The 21556-nt window shown below is 29.0% G+C and overlaps 2 protein-coding genes across 7 annotated transcripts; one reads left to right on the top strand and one right to left on the bottom strand.

The window, feature by feature from the left end:
* The first annotated feature begins 337 nt into the window (after positions 1-337).
* Positions 338-7272, top strand: LOC100642692 (probable serine/threonine-protein kinase DDB_G0282963). 2 transcript variants are annotated; one of them, XM_048407636.1, is made up of 5 exons: positions 338-535; positions 757-1096; positions 1175-1449; positions 1520-1630; positions 1814-7272. In XM_048407636.1, exons 1-5 carry the CDS (start codon positions 487-489, stop codon positions 6781-6783), a joined length of 5745 nt encoding a protein of 1914 aa, XP_048263593.1. In that variant the 5' UTR covers positions 338-486; the 3' UTR covers positions 6784-7272. The 2 variants fall into 2 exon arrangements, with proteins under 2 accessions (XP_048263593.1, XP_048263594.1); XM_048407637.1 differs by having other exon boundaries at positions 340-535; positions 3047-7272.
* A 118-nt stretch (positions 7273-7390) lies between these two features.
* Positions 7391-11594, bottom strand: LOC100650687 (RNA exonuclease 5). Of its 5 annotated transcripts, none has more exons than XM_003396809.4 (10): positions 11365-11594; positions 10211-10386; positions 9962-10146; positions 9636-9882; positions 9362-9560; positions 9069-9294; positions 8855-8999; positions 8541-8791; positions 8074-8467; positions 7391-7976 (listed from the first exon to the last, which is right to left on the bottom strand). In XM_003396809.4, the coding sequence occupies exons 2-10, from the start codon at positions 10337-10339 to the stop codon at positions 7683-7685; spliced, it is 2070 nt and encodes a 689-aa protein (XP_003396857.1). In that variant the 5' UTR covers positions 10340-10386; positions 11365-11594; the 3' UTR covers positions 7391-7682. The 5 variants fall into 5 exon arrangements, with proteins under 5 accessions (XP_003396857.1, XP_012165998.1, XP_048263595.1 ...); XM_012310608.3 differs by having other exon boundaries at positions 10211-10346; XM_048407638.1 differs by lacking the exon at positions 11365-11594 and adding an exon at positions 10745-10848.
* Positions 11595-21556: the final 9962 nt, after the last annotated feature.

Raw genomic sequence — 21556 nt, 5'->3', positions numbered from 1 at the left:
AATCTAGATAATATTAAAACTAAACTTACAGAAGAATATTTCCTACTCTTTGGTTGCATTATCGGTGATGCACTGATTTACATATTTCCTTTATTAATTTCCCGCACTTTCCACAATGATTACGAATTAATTTTTATGTTAAGAAGCTATAAGTTTTATTGCTTCGAGTAGAACAATACAAATAATAAAGAAATAAAAAATGTGTACTTTTTTTTATAAACAATATTATCTTTTGATTGTTTAAATTACCTAAAAAAGATTTCTTTTAACGGATTTATTGAAGAAATTGAAATATCGCTGAATTTTGTCACTTGGTGGCTCTGAGTGCATTTTCTACAACGGACGATCCGCGCGCAATGTGGAGAAGGTTGAGTATGTCGTCAGTTTAAATTCAGAGAATAAACACGTGTTAATACGTAACCCCTTATTGATTACTATCTTTTTTATACGACTTATTGTTAGTATACAGTGTAAACAGTAAAAAAAATGTCGCGTCTTGTGAAGGAATCGGATGAAGAAATAGATGTGAAACCTGGTTTGTATTTTTCATTTTTTGGTTTCTATGCGCACGCGGTTCACTCAGTTGCTAAATCTAACGGTCGATTCGAAGTTGTATGTTGTACTTTTATCAATTTAACAACGTAATATACAGTCTGTATGAACGTTATTTCAAGTCATCTTGGAGTAAATAATTGATATCTCACGAAATTTGTTTGTATTACTACATTTTTCTTTATCTTCCCTTTAAAATATAAGGTCGCAAAATCCGTGCCAATATCGAGGTAATATCGGCTGATTCTCCACTTCGTCGCAGCTCTCGAATTAAGCCAAACGTTAAACAAAATGAATCTTCGCCCGAATCGCCTTTGAGCGACTCAAGCATCGTTAGCACTACACAAACTTCTAGAATCACAAGGCAACGAGCTAGTGCTATGGAAAATTCTGCTATCAATGAAAATCGACGAACTTTACGTTCTAGAATAAGTTCTATATCCTCAGATATTAATGAAATCCCAGAATCGGATGTTGGCACACCGACAAAGAAAGCTAGAAATAACACTTCCAATGATAGTAATAAAACAAATACTCGAAAAAGGTATCTGTAATGATTAATGATTGATTTATATGTATGAATTTTTGTTTTATGTTTGTTTTGTATATACTTATTGTTTAGTAAACGTTTTACAAGAGCCGGTTCAGAAGCAAAATCTCCACAAACAGCATCAAGACTTGTTAAACGTAATGTAAGAGCTAGATCTGTAGGACCCGAAGCTAATACGCCAAATAAACAGCAGCAGGGTGAATTAGTCAATACACCTATTAAGACAAGAAGACGAACTTCGATGCTAATGTCAGAACCAGTTGTAGAAGAAAAAGGAGAATATATGAAGTATCCAGTGGTGACATTAGATCGCACATTACCTGATCTTATTGAAACTAGAGAATCAGGTATATTATATTTCGAAAATGTATTTAAATTAAAAAAATTTTAATTCTGTAATTCCATATGGAATTGTAGGTACAGAAAATTCCCCTAAGACATCATCAAAAGACGAATCATTGCTAACTTCGAAAAACAAACTCAATACAAGTCGTAAAAGTATAAATGAAAAACATTTAGAAGATGATGGTAAGTTTAATTTATTGTTATACTTCAGTATTCTATATTAATCGTAATCAGATTGCAATCTATTGCAAAAGTAGTTCTTCATCTGTATAAAATTCAACAAAATTATATAACTAAAAAGTTCTAGAATAACATTTGTTAATAAAAATTAATACAAGGACTAACTGATATTTACATTTACAACAGTTAAGGGACCACACAACAACCCTCCAGAAAATGTTTCTTCAAATAATTTTGAAGATATTGAAAAGGATGTATTTACTGATAAGAAAATATCAGATAAAAATATACTAGAAAGTAGCAAAACACTGCCTATAGATAATACAAATGAAGCAGAATCCTTAATAGATAATGAACCTAAAATTCTTCCACAAAATAAAGATGAAAACACATTTATTGAAGATTTAAATAATCCAATGGAAAAACATGATGATCATAATAATAAAGAGAATCTTACAACAAATATTGTTACTGGCTTACAGGATATAAAGAATGCAATTTCTAATACGCAACAAAGTCCGAAACACGTATCTATAAATAATTTGAATGCAAATGTATCAACCGAAGAAAAATGCAAATCTTCTTGCATTGAAACAAGTGTATCGCCAAAACGTCGTCATTCCAAACAATCATTAGAAATGGCAAATGAAAACGTTTCTATAAAAGAAGTTAATGCTGGTATAATTAGTAATTTACCAACTGAAGGTCTGGATATTTCAATGAATGAAGAAGACAATTCTAATAATATGCAAAACTTAGTAGTAGGTACAAAAACAGAATCAGTCATTGGAAGTCCATGTAGTGAAAGTTTAGATAAAAATGGTCCTATACAAGTAGTATCTATAAATGCAAGTTCAAACGATAATGTTGAAAGTATGGAGCTTGCAGAAGATGATAATAAATCTACAGAAATTGGTATTGAATTAAATGTAGAATCAAAGAAAGCTTACGTTCATGCAAGTAATGCAAATGTAAGCAACGAAATGGATGTTTCAAATACAAAGGAAAATACAAATGAGAATGAAGAATCTGAACAAAATGATATAAATCAATGTATAACTAATGATCAGTATGATACGAAAAGTAAAAGTGATAACTTAAATACGTCAGAAAATGTACATGAAAATGATGATATAAGTTGTATAAAGTTGATTTCATCTCCTAAATTAAGTAACATAGATTCGTCAAATTCAGTGGGTGTGAAATCAGTTTCAGATACTCAACATTTAACTGTTTCGAAGCATGAGGATGTACCTTGTTTAAAAAACATAAGTGAAACAAATAATTTATCTCCTAATACGAGCAATTTGTTAAAATCCTCGGATGCTCATATGAGCATACAGGATTCTACATTAATTAATATGAATGAAGCTAATGTAACTAATGTGATTAAAAGTAGTGACTCTTCCATTGTTACAGAGACTCCTGCTGAATTTGTTGAAGAAGCACCAGAAAGAGGAGAACAGTCAAAGAAAGTTTCTGTACTGGATGATTCTACTGATTCTTTAAGATCGAAGAAACAATATCAAAACAAATTAGAATCAAATGAAAAACATACAAACACTAACCAAGTGACCTCTGAAGAATGTCAAGAAAATACGAAAGCTGATAATAACGATTCTGATACCAGTGTGTCACATACCTTTCAAGATATCTCAGCCAGTGAATGGAAAGAAAAGAGTAACGATATGGACAAAAATTCTATACATTCAAAAACAACTGAAAATGAAAGTGAAGCCGAATGTGATCTTGTTTTAGTCGATAGAGAGGCATGGTTAGCCGCGGAAAATCTGAAAACAAACAAGGAGAAAATATCTTTTGACTATGATTCAGATGATACCGTTATATTAAAAGCACATTCAGATTCTATGAAAGCAAAAAATGAAAATAATTTAATGGATATAGCAGAAGATGAATGTAAATTAAATGATAGTAAGGATAAATCTCCCAAAGGAAAAAAACGGAAGAACACGAAACAAAACGAAAATCAAGATGAAGAAGAAAATAGAAATACAGTAGAAGATACAAAAAATATTACAAAAGATGTAGAAATATCAATTAATGTTGGTGAGAATACGTCTATGACGAAAGATAATAATAAATACTCTACTCCTAACAGTAATATGTCCTTCCGGAAATCGTTAAAAAATAACAGTTTATCTGAATCATATGAGACAACGGAAGGGGAAGAAAATTTATCATTAAATAAAAGTAAATTGTCTGAAGATGTCCCAAAAGGACGAAAATCTCTTAATAAGTCAGTGCAAGAGGCAAATAGACTTGAAGAATCTAATGCAGCTGAAACTGTAAAAAAACTGAAATCTTTAAATAAATCTAATTGTAATGAAAATACAGTTACATCTACTAAGAAAAATGGGACAAATCAGTCGTTAAATACTTCAAAAGAAAAGATAAAACCACAACAGTTAGATGAAAATTCGGAAGAGTCTGACTATGATTTAAAAAAAGTTTATGAGAAGCAAGACAGCGTAACAAAGAAAAAATTGAACAGAAATTTTTCGACAATAGCAAACATGGGATCCGATTCTAATGAAACTCAAAATTCCGATGATTCACAAAATAAATTTGAAATACCTAAGTTTTTATTTTGCAAAACAAGCGATAGTAACAGCGACAGTGATAATGAATCTAATAGCACTATAGATTCTGATATCCAAAAAGAATATAATTTTTATGGTAAAGTTATTACAAAGTTTCCTGATGATGATATACAAGGAGATGAATGTAGAGCATCAGAAACAGAATCATCAGACTCAGATGATAATGGGTCAGATCTTGCAGATTTTGTAGTTGATGATGATGAAGAAGAAGATGATGATGAAAGTGAGCAGAATAAAGATGGGAGTATTGAAAATGATAAATTACATAATGAGGAGCAGACTGAAGAAGATCAGAGAGATGATGAAGAAGAGATAAAACAAGAAATAATTCAGGAAGAAGAACAACATGAAAATGATAAAGAAAATATTGCTGAAAAAAATATAAGTAAGGAGACAGATGCTTCTAATGAAGAAAAAAATACATCAAGAAAATCTGATGATTTAAGTATGTCTCAAACCATTAGAAGTGACAAGAAAAAGAAGAATCTTAAAACAGATAGATCCCAGATAGAAGAAAATGAAAAGGGAGATAATTACCCTGATTTATCTTTTGAAACAAAAGAAATGAAACAAAAGCGAAACTCTAAAGAATTTACAGTTAAAAATGTAGAACAGTCATTAAATGACTCCCAACTAATATTTGATACAAAAGTATTAAAACTTCGTAAATCAATAGAATGTAGTACTCCCAAAACAAGTGTATCTAAGCAAGAAAAACTTAATGTCAAAACCTGTGGTGCTGAAGAAAATGACTCCCTTAATGAGGAAAAAGACAAAGACTTGACATTAAAGGAAGAACAAAATGTAAAGATATTAAGAAGCATAAAAAACAATGAAACTCTCATGCATAGAAGTCTTCCATCTGAATTAACTGACTTAGCAACAAAAACAAATCTTTCAAGACCAATGTCATCTAAAGTACCAGAATTAAACAAATCAACAATAGTTTTAGGGAGTGAAACACCTAGAACAAAGTACTTAAGACAATTGAAATTAAATGAGAGTGCACCAATATTAAATGTTAATTTTAAAAAATTAGCAAATACTAGTAACAGTAATGAACAGAATGACCAAGGTGAAGAAGAAATTGAAAACAATGATGAACAAAACACAAAAGCAGCACCGGGTCCAAATGATTCATTAAAGAAAAAGCTGCTTAAGGTAGCAGAGAACATATTAGAATGTGATCATCAAAAGAAACGTAAAAAACGAAAGCAACGAATAATTGAAAATGTTACTAAGTCTACTTTATCTGAAACTGATTTCCCAGAAAATAATGATTCAAAATTACTAAAGACAGCTAAACAATTTGTTCCCACTAGCAATATTGACAATAATGATGAAACAGAAAAGGAAAATAAGAAAAAGAGGAAGAAGAAGAAGAAAACAAATAATACTGATGTGCAAATGCAAAAAGAATCAGATGAACAAGTTACTGAAATGAAATCAAAAAGTCAAGATGAAAAAATACATAACGAAATAAAGAAGAAGAAGAAAAAAAAAGAGAAAAAAGTTCCAGATGTTCAAGACGTTCAAGATTTGACAAATGAAAAAACTAAAATAGTAAAGAAAAAGAAGAAAAAAGTTTCAGTAGTTTTATCAGATGACAATATTCCAAATGAGCAACTGCTTAAGAAAAAGCAGAAATTATTAGCAAAAGATGCTGCTTTGCAAGATAAAAAAGCATTGCTTGAAAAGTTGCCTAAGAAAAAAAGGGAATTATTCTCAGAAGATGATGCTTTGCAATATGAAGAAGCTCCACCTAAAAAGATTCCTAAGAAAAAGCAGAAATTATCAAGTGATGTTTTAGATCAGAAAGAAAACACTTCAGTTCAAAAATTATCAAAGAAAAAGCAAAAGCAACTATTAGAAAATGTGAAGACAGATAATATAAAATATACTGTAGCATCTAATAAAACACAACAGTTTCACGATGCAGTATCAGATTCTGATGAGGGACCAGAAACGATTACATTCTCTAAAGCTCGAGATGAAGCGTTAAAAGATTTAAAACGTACTGCTGATAATATTAAAGTCAACAAAGAAGCGAAAAAAAAGAAACAAAGAGAACACAATGAAAAAATGCAAAAACAAAAGGAAATTAAGATCAAACAATCAAAATCCAAAAATCAGGTTTCAGAATTTAATAAAACGGACATACAAGAAAAAGGTATTAAACAGCTTCCGGATTACATTGTTAAAAATTTATCGGATGTTCCATTAAAATCATCAAAAAAGAGAAAATTATCAGAAGAAAAATCTTCCCTACCGCCAACGTGCAGTTTCAAGCCTAAAAAGATGAAGAATATGTACATAGAAGATGATATTACTCTGCCAAGTTGTGCTGGAAATACAACTGAATTTAGTGTCGTCGATATTGAAACAATTAAAAAGAAAAAGAAAGCTCCAAAAGCGAGTTTATTCCGAGAAAGAATGCTTGCGAGGAATTCACGACAACCTATTTCTGCTTACTTAACATATTTGAAAAAGCAAAAATCATTGGGCAAAGGAAAGTTTTATGATAAGCCATACTAAACTTTTAATTGATATTCCACGCTATATGATCTGTAGGCATTATAGAATAGTTTCGAGTATTAGTTAGTAAAACGATCTTTTTTTTTTACAATGCAATTCAGATAAAAATGATTAATATATTGCTTACTATTTCCAGAATTATCTCAATAATACTGATTATTCTAATGCTTACATATTCGCTTTTTTATTGTAATTTCGAAAAATTGAAAGATACTAAACTAAAAGTCGTTTTACTTTTGGTTTTAATAATTATGGTTATTTTTCATCTTGTAATTTATTGTTAGTATAAAATAATGTACCATATATTTTTTAATATAAAGTGCGATTATATTTTAGTCAATATCATATTTTTATTGGTAAAATGTCCAAGTATAAAGTATCCGTATTAAACTTTGCTTACTTCATTATAGCTAATTCGCTCTATATGGTAAATTAAGATGTATAAAAATAAAACAATATAGATATTCGTTTTTGTTTGTAACTCCTAAATTTATCATATTTATTATTGTTATATTTCTCAAATAACCCCTATTCTGTATGATAATATATCGTCTTTATAGAAACAAATTTTTAATATTTAAAATGAAAATAACGAAAATCAATCTAATTAAATTCAACATTCTCTTTAATTTGTTGTCCATTTCGTAAATGAATGTGCTCTATTCACTAGAGCTTATACATATTATAAAGACTCTTATTAAATTTACAAGGAATAAAAAAGTTTATTAATAATACAATATTTGTACATTTCTATAAAATAATTATCGAATGAAAATTAGTCGGCATGAGACTTTGTTTTCTAGTTTGTCATACATTTTTTTACAATTCATATTACTAGAAAGATACTTCTTTAATAATTTCCTTTTAAATTAGTATACAAATGATAAATTTTTCTATTTTTAAGTGCGTATTGTATAATCTTCAGGTATTTCTCTCTTCAGATTCAAAAAACAAGCACCATTTGCTGCATTATTTTCTCCCGCAAATATAACACATGCTAAACCATTCACTGCCATGTGCTGCCATAATTTATGTACCCATTTATTTACAGTACGGAACGTCTTTTCTATTTTATCACTTTTTAATTTTTCTTGTCCTATCCTAACATGACATAAAGTAAAGGCATGTTCCATGACTATTTGTGTAGCTCGCAGGACGGCTTGTTTATTATTGTCTGCCACTACAAGACGTACCTGTAATAACAATAAAATTGTGATAATACGAATAATAGACATTAATAATTCAAATAATCGATTCCTTAATAATTCAATTTATGGTTGAGGTACACACTTGATCGTTTTTATCGAAATTTTCATCATCCATAATGTTGATAGAAGAAGTTAAATATTTAGAATATTCGTTCATAACTTCTCCGTTACCCACAATAGCGGCAGTTTTTTTATCTTTCGTGACATGTTTGAAAATTGATGTAGCATACTTTCGTATTTCAAGTTTTAACGATTGCTGATTATCTGTCCTATTCTCTGGTTTCATTTTCAATATTTCCATGTTGCAACGACCAAGTAACACAGCATCTCCATAATCCACACTATTTGCTAATTTTAATTGCACTAATTTCATAGAAGCCTGTGAATCTTGAGTTGAACAATGACCAGAACTACTTTCTTGTATTCTTTCACCAAGAAACTCCCTTGCTAAAATTTGTAACTTTGTCTTTCGATATCTGTAATTAAATATTTGCTTAGGAAAATTTTTATAAGAATATAACTGTAATATAAAGAAAATAAGTTGTGTACCTGTCACCAGTAATATTGAAAATAACAGATGTATCAATAATGTATGGATGCATCATTTTTAATGTATGAAGATCAGAATTTAAACTTTGTCCTACTAGAATTGCATCTGCGGGAAGTAACTTTCGTAACGTTTGTTGAACATCAGACAACGTAGTTGTGACACCTTCTAACATTTCTTTTGTTATACCACTGAATTGAGTAAGATAATCAATGATACGATTATCTGGTTTTACCAGACTATCATAAATAACCTGTGACAGGAATTTAATAGAATTTGGGTACCCTCCTCATAATAATTTTGAAATTGAACTTACATTCATACTTTCATCCACGAGAGATATTCTCGTTAATTCCAATTCTCCAATAGTTGTTTTACACATTTCACAGTCTAGACCAAACATTGGAGATTTTTCATTAGCTTCTACATAAACATCCTTTGTCATTATGTAATTTCCGTATCTAAACATAAAATATTTGTTTATTTAATGTATAAATTTAATTCGAAATATTTCTATTATTGGTACTAACTTTTTTGCTAGTTCACCCTTTAATGGGACAGGATAATTTTCTTCTACCATTTGACATAAAGATAGAAGTAATAGTGTACGGGGGAATTTATCAGTCTTTGGGAGGCCATATTCTGTTTTAAACTTTTCTGCATTTGTTGATGGATCTCTATGCATTGGGAAAACAGTTAGTAATAATTTTATTACATCGCTGTTACTTTGTAATGCAGCCTCTAATGATCCATATTCTAAAAAATTATGCACCATGTATGCTTGTTACATATTATAACAAATAGTATTTTAAAATGTACATACGTTTAAGTAATTTATCGCTTTGCATTCCGGTTATGGGTACAGCTGCAAGATCCTCTATTACAGACCCTCCATATGCTGTAGGTGTTACAACTTCTACCCTATGTTCCAACTTTGATGTTATATGTGGAAACATACTTTCATAAGCCATAAAATGATACAGCGAAAGCCCTTCAACAACAAGAACCACAGTGTGTGTGACCTTTTTAAAAAATGTTCAATGTTTAACGATATTTCAGAAATTTTTAATATTATATATGTTCCATATTTATATTACCCTATTATATTTTTCAAGGTGACACCATCTTGCTGGCACATAAGGTGAGTGATGACCATGTAATGAATACAATAATAAATGTTGTATATCACTAAGAAAGATAGGAATCCTGTTTTCACTTTTAACATTAATAGTTAAACTAGCACTTTCACCAGCTACTTTTAAATGAAATCGAGGTATTGTTTTAAGTTTCTTTTTACGTTCTCTTAATTCCTGTTTCAATTTTAGATACTCGTCTCCACTTAATCTGTATTGCCAAATAAAAATAATTTATATTCTTATATATCACACTAAATATATATATAAACATTGTACAGTATACAAACCTAGGCTTTTTGTTAGCAAGTGTATCTGATTCTTCTGTATCTCCTACATTTTCTTTTTTAGTAGAATCTTCCAAAAGAGTTTCATTTAAATCTTCATTACATGGACGTTTACGTGTGACATTATCTTCCATGGAGACTTCACTGCTGTCTGTATCATTTGCATTTGACTGATCTGCTTCTGTAGACTAAAATAATATTTATCATATGAACTTTACAACAAAATATTATAACTCAGTTAAGTATACTAACAGCTTTCTTAAGAGCAAGCATTTTGGCTTCTCTATCTTTATCATTTAATTTAGTTATTTCCAGAAGTGCAGCCATCTTCTTTTTCTTTTTCTCTATTCTTTGTAATTGTTTTGTTGTTAGATTCTTCATAATATTTCTTTTTGTTGTATTTTTTGAAAAAGATTAAAGTTAAGTACCTTTAAAAAGACAAGTAACAAAAACTTTGATATAAATTTATAATTCAAATAGACTGTCACTTTATTTTTCTATATTTTAGATATCAATAAAAGAAATTTTCATCGTTCATATAAAATAGTTTCAAATTTAATAAAGAAAAAATAATACGAATATAAATTTAGTGGCACACATATTTTTAAATAAAACTTATAAATTATAATAGAAGTCTATACACAAGATGTAATAAATGATGGACTTTAAACTGTATTTCTTAATATACATTTTCTTGACAAAGTAAATATATATATGAGGTTATATGTGAAACTTAGTTTTGATATTAAAATTGGATATTAAAAATGAATTGTCAATTAGAATTACCTGAAAATTGAATTAAAGGGAAAAATATTTGTATGTTATACAATGTTAAAGAAATGTTGTACATTTCTATACAAGAAATGTAGATATGAGGGCTGGATATAACCCTTGACAAATAAATACATTTGTTTATATAAAAATTCAGAAACAGAGTTCTTGAATTTCATGTGAAAAGGTTTATACAATAATCTTTCAATTTGATATTCACTATAAGAATGTATCTATAATAAGTTTTATCGTTTTCCTCCCCATTACTTGGTTACCATCCATTGTTAAATACTAAAATTGCCACTTGATAAATGGCACAGCATATGTTTTATAGAAGTATATAAAATATGCATTAAGTAGTAAGTACAAAACTGCTTGATTTATTTTAATGACACAGAACAATAGGTGTATTTAAATGAGGAAATACAAACATAAACTTTGATGGTCTGCACAATTGTTTGTTTATTTATATCGCGCAATTTTTTCAAATCGTTTACGCGATAAAAAAAAAACAAATCAGTAGAATGAACTTTTGAACAAAGGCAAACATTATTATTATAAAATCTATAGCAAGTAATTTACGTTTTGTTTACATTTAATTAATATTGTTTATAATGAATAAAAAGAAATAATACCATGACTGATTATGAGTAAGGTTATGTCTTCACTGTCTTTGCTTCTCAGAAAGGTGACAATATTAACACATATAATCCATATAGTACACACACAACTTATAGTTTGATATTCTTGATTAATTCGAAAATGAATATAACTTAGAAAGTTTGATGTTTTATCAACCATTAATGTGGAAACATTAAAGAATACATGTTGCTCTTCTATTGTGTAACATATCACCGCTAGAGGTCAGCATGCAATAATTATAGCAAAATTATATGTATTAATGGAGTCTGGTATTAATGAATTGGATGCATTGAATGAATTGAGAAATATTATGTATATAAATTTAATATATTCTTAAAAATTTTGATAATCTTAAAATAAAATACTTTTTTAAAAAAACTGTTTGCTTTTAAGGAATATGAGTAAGTTTTATTTTGTTTTCATTTTCCGTTATATTATTGGTGATTCTATAAAAATTTCTATTTTTTAAGGTAAGAAATATATAGTAAAAAGATTATTATAAGTATAAAGTGCTATACTAATATTTGTATGGAAAAACTTATTAACTTAAAAATGTTCTCTGTTACAAAAATAATATTTTTTATATTGTAATATGATTGGATAAAATTTTGTATACAGACGATAATAATTTTGAAACTTTTTATTCTTGACCTTGTTTTTTGTTTGAAAAATATATTTCTAGTTCATGTGCTAAATTATATGCTTTGAATCGTGCATAAGAAGCAAGTGTCCCTTTCTCCAATCAGGAACGTAATGGTAAGCATAGTATGTATATAAAAATTATACTGAATTTTTACTTCTGTTTCTCGTTCCGGTCTAATTTTTATTTAATATTATGTAAATTACAATACGAATACTTTTTATTATACTATATTAAATGACCAATCTAATTTTTCAATGTATGTGGAAAATTTAAGAGTATCAATAAATATCAATAAATATGAAAGTATGTAAATAAATTCAATAAAAAATATAGAATTATTAAAAAGCACGCAATTAATAAAATAATATAAAATCATAACTGCTGAATAAATAAGAAACATCTCATCTATCATTAAAATTTGCAAATATTTTTTTAGAAAATTCTGAATAATTAAATATAATCATATTAAATAAATCATATAATTAAACTTAATTTTAACATATTGTATATATTTTATTTGATAAATAAAATTTAACAAATCGATTTTAATCGTAGATCTAATACAGATCGATGCATCGATGTCGAGAAAGATCGTAGGTACGCTACTGTCGGAGAAAGCGAGTATTCACGACAGTGACACAAACATCCACTTAAGATACATTATGTGTATATACAGAGAAGATCAAAAGATTCTAAGCGTGTACGATTATGCGCTTTATGCATCGGTGTGCAGTCCCCACCCGCACGGTGAAAACATATTTTTCCTTTGAATCTATTTCTTTCTTCACGAAGTAGCTCGCGGTGCATTAGTGCAAAATGCTTTTCTATACTGGGTGTCTGATATTTTTCCTAGTAAATCATGGCAGCTTAGTTTACCCGTAACTTAATTCAAATATTTTTAAATATATATTGATGATTTTATTGATGATTAGTTTTAATCGATGACAATAATTACCGAAGCAATCGGATATATCGAATATATCGATATCGCTTTAAATTATCGATATTTAATGTTAGGGTGTAGTACAGACTCTATTATATCTATTTCTGTATTAAATTCATTAAATAGTGAAATTTGTGAATTATTATAAAGGTGCAAATATTGCTAGAAAATTATTAGCCATAATTTTAAGTAATAAAATGTTGCTTAAAACTGTTACGGTGTTTTTACATTAAAGAAAAGTAGTTGATAGCTGAGTTTAATAGAGCATACCAATTCTTCGATTTCTAATGAATCGAACTGTATAACAATGTATTATCAATGCTGTCTCTATAAGTCTCATTTAATATAAACGTAATATGCATGTTATAAAAAAGTATACGATATTTTCTTTCGAAAAATTAAGATCTCGAATTTCTGTTTCGAGATCGCAGTCCGATTAATCGGTTTTTAAATAACAATTTGTATACATACTTATAATTAGTACCGATGCCAACTGTTACATACGTCTATATAATTGCAAAAGTAGTTTGCGATTAAAACCGTCAGTTCATGTACTTAATTGCACTATCGTCCTCATTATAATGTAGTAATTAACATTGGTGGTAGGAATTGAGGTGAACTACTCTTTTATGTGGTTTTGTATGAACCTGTTTTTTCGTTTTGAAAGGTTAAAAAATACATCTGTTCTGAGATAGTGTCGATTGGGTGGTAATGATATGTTCCAGTAGCTTTCGTGTAACAAAACTTTGTAACTCCTAATCAAAGAACACAATATGATCAGTTTATTTAAAATATTAGAATTTTCTAAGGAAAGTTAGTTTTGCTGAATCAGCATTTTTATGAAAAATCAATTTGCTCAATTTGTTTAAGGGCTAGAATTTTCTAGAATGAATCTGTCGTACCATAACCTTTTTCTTTTATTACAAAACTTGATTATTCCAAAGTTCATTTGTTACATTGTAATATTAAATATCGAGTCTTTAATTACCTTAAAATTTTTAAATTTTATAACACTTTTTAAAGAATTGTCTTTAGAATTTTCCAAGATATTTTAAACGTGAAGTTAGTCAACAATAAGATCATACTTCTTGTTCTGATGGGATATAAAACCTTTTTTCATAACTATTCCACGACTAAGTTTTTAATAACAGTCAGCCGTTGCTCATTTTCATTCGTTATTATGTTAATGAAGCAATGGTATAACTGTAGTTATAAATTCACAATAGATCATATCATTATTAACACAAAAGTCACGTATTTCTTCTTATCTGCCATTCGTCGAGTTAATTGCTAAACGGGATACAGTACGGTGAAATTAGAACGAACTTAAGAGAAACGAGTATGACGACAACTGTCTGTTTTATGTAGAAGACGAATGTTTTTTCAATTTAATTTTTAAATTTAATTTTTAGTTGAATCTAAAAGTGTACGTTAATGGACATTAATAGCCATTCTTAGAAAACTTACATACATACGTATTTGAAAGATTAGTATCAAAAAATGGTTTAGCTTACACGGAAACAATACTTGCAATATATTATTATTGTTTCAAAAGGTACAGTATTGTGTACTTCTTTTTAAAAATGATATTAATACAATAAATGTTAAGGTATTTTATATGTTTTTTTACACATTATTTAAGTCAATGATTTGTATATAATTTTATGTTGTAGTTAATAAATGAAGAATAAATGCGACTATTGAACAAATTTTATATCGTTTTATATGAAAAATTAGAGGAGGAATGGAAAAATCTTTAATCGGTGAGTGATTAGAGTAATCTATAATGATTGAAATTGTATCCCAATGTATTAATTATGTTTCTATATTATTTTACTTTGTCTGTGCTCACAAAAATTACTTTAATATCTTTTTCTAGCTTTATGATGTTGTCCTAATACGTTATAACATCGTTGATTTTCCTTCTTTCTTTATAATATTTCAATTTTTTTTAATACACCACAAGAAAAACCTTAAGACATCGAAAGACAAAGTATCATAAAGAAAAGCAAAAAATCAACGATGCTACAACGTTTTAGTAAATAATTCATTCATAATAAACATGGTCATAATACAAAATTATACATCATATAAAATCATGGTCTTATTAAGAAAATAATTATCAATTATTAATCAATAATGTATTACTGTAATATCTTAAAATTATTTTATAATTATTACCTTTGTCGAATATTGATAATTATACTATGGACGTTTGTGCAATTTCGTATTTTTATGAATGTGACTAAACAAATGGAATCTAAATAGAAAGTTCTTCCATTCATTAAACATAGGCACGCTACTTTTGATATTTTACGTATTTTTACATGTGGCTATCCCGTGTAGATAAATTTCTACACGTAAAAATGTTCTATTCATTTTTACTTATAATTAGAACTGTGCAATAAAACGAACGAACGGTTACAATCCCTATACACGAATTATTAATTTCTTTTGATAATTCGATTTTTCATTCGTTTGAAAAATAATCCTTAATATTTTTTAAGCAAGCCAATGTTCGTAAAATGTAATATGTATATGATATCTTTGTATCTTCACGCGACAATTTAACCAGAGAAAGTCTCATTCACGTATTCGAATGAGTTGAAATCAGGTCAAACAGAAGGAATACACGCTGTTTATGCTTCCTTCTCAATTATTGTAATGAATCGTTGCATTTTTAGCGATCTTCGTCTTTTTGAAAAAAACATACGTTACAGCAATATTTTGCGAACACATATATGTATCCTAGAATTGCTAGAAATTACAGAACACGACTAGTCCAGGAATTACGATGATTGTGCGATTGCTTGCGGGTGTAGGTACGTTTCCCACTTTCTCCACGAAACGTATTTCGCAGTTCGTACGAACATTTACGCGACTCTTGCTCATCTTCTCGTTCCTGAGCAATTTGATCGGCTCTGATTGGACGAAATGAGCGCAGACAATACGTTGGGAAATGCAGTGAAAGTACAATGTCTTGTACAAAAAATATTCCCTTGACTGTCGTTTGATATAAAATGATATTCGAAATTTGTACGTGTCAGCGGTGAAATCAACCAGCGGAGATATACATAAATATGCGAAATATTCGGAATGTAGTATTCGCTATAATATTTAGCAGGTCAAACTATCTAGGCTCTGTTTTTATAATGGTATGTAATTTGATTAATTCAATTTGCCTAGAAAATTTAATTTGGCCAGAAGAATGGTGCCAGCGCCTGCCATACACCAAGCTGTGATTTCAATTTTCTGGAAGGACGAAGAAAATTGGAAAGTAACCATGGGTAGGTGTTTTTGTAACGATAAACAGTATTGTTACAGAAACTATGAATAGAATTTTGTTTATCGAGACGATTGAAATCTCCATATAGATTACATTCTACTGTATTTTACAGTATACATTGTCAAACAAATTAAAATTAGAATATATCAGTTTCTTATATTACTATTAGGTTACGACTTTTAAGAAACAAGTAAATAAAATCTCTGCTCTGGACTATTCTCGTACGAAACTGTACGCAAGGTCGTCGTTCCATTGATTCATAAAATCCTCGCGTTTTGTTCCTTCGGATGGAGCATTATCTGCTTCGTTTAATATTCATAATTATATTCGGAATAAATACGATCGAAAGATAAGAAATAATTATATCCTTCTGGTCTTAATAAATTCATTCCTGAAGAGATTAAGATATGAATTAAACAGAGGAACATGCGTTCCATTAAATCCTTGAATTCTAATTAAAATATCATGAAAGTAGTGAATACATAAAGTCAATTAACTTCTTGGTCTTTTAATTCAAGCGCTCCGAACACGTACTATCCATTTCTAAAATGAGATGCAGAATCCACGTATCCGTTATAATGGTTAGATAAGCTAGTCTCAACTGGTTTTTGATAAATGGCTTGATGAATCCAGTCGATAGGACAACATAGTAAATTGATTAACATTATAAAGTATTTCACGAAACCCAGTATCGTTCATTATCCAAAGTTCCAAGTGAAAGAAAGAAGAAAGTGTAAAGATTGTCGTGGTTCGATACGTTTCGTTCTTGCGAACGATTATCTTTGATATCTTTGATAGGTTCAATTGTCAAAAAGACCAATAACATTGTGCATTATAATCAAAGACGCGTCTTACCGTAGAGTTTTCTTACGTAATGTTCCCGTAGAAATCGTAGAATGCAGGAGTTATATGTGTATGTATATATATATATTTTTCTATTTTTTTGTCCATGCATAAACCGTAGACGTTAATAAGTAAAAGGCTTTTCTATTGCGATTTTTCATCAATTAAGTGAATTCGAATAATTGTCCCATACACAGGCGCATTATATAGAAATATCCGGATGTTCGTTCTTCTTTGACAAGAAGTAATTTTGTTTTAAAATTATTTTATAAAGAGCGAAAGGATTTGAATTTACTATGAAATAATTTTATTTATTATTATTGTATCTATGATTGAGCGAAAGAAATATGTATAAGAGAATAACGCAAAGAAAGATTTTTTAATATATTTTATTTAGAAATACACGTATATATGACTTGAACTCCGAACAATAATCGACAAAATCTTGAGAAACAGTTGGAAAATTGTGATTTACAACTATGGAGAAACAAACTAGGTGATATAAGATTTTACATAGTTTTCTGTGTCATCTATGCCATTTCAGCGAATCTTTTCGACCTTTTTATCCTATTTTTCTTTTTAAACAATTATCTCCAATTTCTCAGGCTATTTCGCAAACTCGTTGTATCTTCGTTGGAACGTCGGCGTATTTTCATATTAGTTTTATTATTTTGAAATATTTCGACTGAACCATGCAGGATAGTCTTTGTTTTTGTACGAGTAATCTTGTATCTTACTATTATATTGTAAAGTATCATTACGCAAGAAAAGTAATCTTTGAAAGTTAATGGGCAGTAAGGAATTGGCGTTCATAATGGGCAAACCTTATGAAATTGTTTTTTCTTTGACAAGTTCTCATCTTCAGGTTATTTAATTTCGTAATTGCAAATAGATAGAAAAACTGTTCAGATTAATTTCTACTTAAAATCGTTAAATCGATGCTTAAAATCATTTAGCATATCAACGAATCAATTATTTGTAATATGAAGCATTTATTAAGCGAAGGTAATTTAGTAAATAATTTATTTGGTAATTTATTTGGCAATTAATTTGTTACCGTGTTAAACGCTTCTTTAGATCCAAAATCTGTAATTTTTATTTATTACCGGTACACTAATTTGCATAAGAAAATAGAAAATGATGTTTCTAGTTATTGATTTACTACTAATTTGTACTTTGGTACAAAAGCTCTCTTTTCCGAAAAATCCATCAAAGTAGCCGGATATTTATCAGTGGTAGTGTAATTTCGTTTCTATGAGGGATAGGTGTGGAAATAAATCATCGTAATTTACCGGTTGCTTTCAAGCAGTTGCATCGTGCAGCGACCATTTCCTCGTTATTTACTTTTCTCTTGATAAACCGTGTGATCGATGTTTTCACGTTTGTTCGCGTTTTGTCTTTCCTTTGAAATGGTAAATAATTACCAATGTAATTATCAATTACGTTACACGGAAAATTTTCGTACAATTGACTCAACGTAGTGCCAGCAGGTTTATTGTTCACGCAGTGACACAACGTAATAAGATTAATAGTTACTTTCCAGCAGCTTAATTTGCATTTTCATGGTTATAATGTACACGAGGTATATTTATCCAATTAGTTTATTTCTTCTTTAGGAAATATATACAATGGCGTGCAATATTTCAAAAGCGATATTTTGCAAAATTTAAACTACCTATGTAATTACGTACTAATTAAATATCTGGACTCCAAAAGCAGAATGTATTAAGTCAACCTTCCTTTTAAAATTACATTTTTTTACTTTTCCCGATGGTAAAAACATTTTCGTTTTAAATCATTTAGTTTTTAATATAATAGCGTAAAAATGATATTAAGTGCATATTATATATGTACAAGATTTTTGTAATTTTGATTTGCACTGCTCTAAAGTTTAAAACGTATGACTTGATAAGCTCTGGCTGTGGCATCCAGATATTTAATACTATTTATTTAATGTACCATTCGTTTTACTTGTAACGTTTGTATAGCTAATGTTATTTAAAATAATTTTGCACGTCGCTTTTCGAATATTAAACGAATAAATTTATATGGTCAGAAACTTTTGTACTCCGCTGTATACAAGAAATGCTGGTTAAAAAGTTATCTAAAAATTACCGTCTATTTAGCTTTCATATATCTTTTATCAACAATAAAACGTATTCACGTGCACGCCGAACTTATCTACTATTCTCGTAAGTTTGATCTTGATCTCTACATAAAAGTTTGTTATGTTAATGAACAGATAAAACACTCAATTATCCGTTTCGCTTTCTATATTTGCATCAAGAAACTTTCATAGAAAATGCAAACGAATTGCTTCGAGTTATTCAGCAACTGTGCGATTAAATAGATATTGTTGAAATCCATATTGCACTGATATATCTGCAGACGAAAAGGAACACAATATGAAATCCATGGCTGTTACTAACGTGAAAACGAAAGTATAGCTGAGCATCTTTTTATTGACAATTGCGTAACAGCAAATGAAGAGAGAAGGGGAACCCTCTATTTCCGTAGTTTGAGAATTTCTCTCGTTGACACAATTGAAGCAAATAAAGAAGATAAACTTTCTTTATCATGAGCAACGTATTGCAGATATTTATATTTTTTGAGGACAACTAAGGAAAGAATAGACTCCAAATAGAAATTTATTTTACTTAAATATTATGAGGATTTACTATACTTATGTTAGAATATTCTACATATTATGAACATTTATATTTTTGGTATTTTGATATATGTATCTATCATGCAAATTCACATTTTTTCAAAGAAAATTAAAGAAGTGGAAGCTAAACGGAAATTTATTTTCAGAATACTTTATATATTTTAATGTATTATGTGCATTCTGTGTGTCTTTGCATATCTGAATCTTCCATATCTAAATGCATAAACATTTGTAGCTTATTTTTCATGTTAAAAATGTATACGCGTCGGTGATTGTGCAAAATGTTCAACAACATTTTCGCTTGGAACAAGGTAAACGAGTCAGTAAAAACAAAAGAAATCCAAAGGACGATGCATTTCATTTGTCATCTATAGAGCGCAGATGATCTGCATAAGTACCATCAGGTACCATTTACGTGAAAACGATGTTAACAAGGCTCACGTAAATTTTCGTGTGTAGGATGATTAACGATGACCAAAGTCGTGAAAGAGCGAAGAAAAAGTTATTCTTTGTTCTGATGGTCGCGTAGTGTCGTACGCAATTGCACAATAAATATGTCCATGAATGTTGCCCGAAACACATAATACATATGGATGTACTTACATACATTCGTGTAAAGTTCCAACGAATATGCTGCTGAAAGAGATTGTTAAACAGATTGTCAAGTGATCTGTTAGAAGCTTATTATTTAAAGTAGTGGTAATTGAAATGATATAAAAATCACCAGACAGTTCATCTTTACTGATTTTTTTAATTTTACGTCGGTATTAAGTATGTTAATATGAGATGGTTGATTCGAAGAATTCAAGCGATAAGTAGATGATAAATTTACGAATGTTTTGTAAAAACGAATAATATCAATTTTGTCGTTGTATGAATGCAACTTATTTAATATTAATCTATATTTAATTCAGTAAATATCGGTGTTATTAATATCTTTTCGTTGTTCAAGAGAACGACAGAAACACGTATTTAATGGCAACATCGAACGAAGAGATAATTTTCAACTTTGAATTTTAATCTCTAAGATTAAAATTACGTTTACGTTAGAGATGGAATTTCGTCTGAAATATTCATATCGCATATCCTTCGAATTTTAAATCGATAAAGTTAGAGAAACATAATTAAATTATTTATCGTTATCTAATATTGGATGAAAAATAGAATAATTATTGTTTGCGATAGTTACAAGTAAGATGAATGATAGTACATATCAAGATAACTCGTTCAGGCTGAAATTTCACTCCTGATACCTTCCTTGAAATTTATCTTCTAATATTGAAATTTATCTTCTATATATTTCATTGGTGGCCTTTATATAAAAATATTAAGAATATTGTATTATTAGGTTTTAAAACGCCAAAGACGTAATTTTTCATGTTAATTATATTAACTAAGTTTATTTTCCTGTGTATTGTCTTGACATGTACAGATAATTTGAACGTTAGACGATAATGTAATTTGGTATTGCACGTCGTTGGCGTTTATCTCTAACTCGACACACAGACCATAGCAAAATAGTCGTGTAACAGATATAACCGCGTTTGCTTTTCAAATTCATAATACGCGGGTATCAGTCTAGTCTATGTGTACCTTGACTTAAGTACTTAGATATTCTTTACACATTAGTGACTCTAACAGCATAAAATTGTTAAAACATTAACATTGAATTTTGGTGTGAATTTTTTCTGTTGAAAGTAGGAAGTAACTTCAAATTGACAGGAACATAACAAAGGAAAATATTTGTACTTGCAAGCAATTGATAATATTCCAGTAATGTAAAGTGAGTTAGAAGTTAAGAG

The sequence above is a fragment of the Bombus terrestris genome, chromosome 7, assembly GCF_910591885.1.
Source record: "Bombus terrestris chromosome 7, iyBomTerr1.2, whole genome shotgun sequence".
Taxonomy (NCBI): domain Eukaryota; kingdom Metazoa; phylum Arthropoda; class Insecta; order Hymenoptera; family Apidae; genus Bombus; species Bombus terrestris.
Note: the sequence above shows the minus strand (reverse complement) of the source record. Positions and strands in the feature narration are given on the sequence as shown.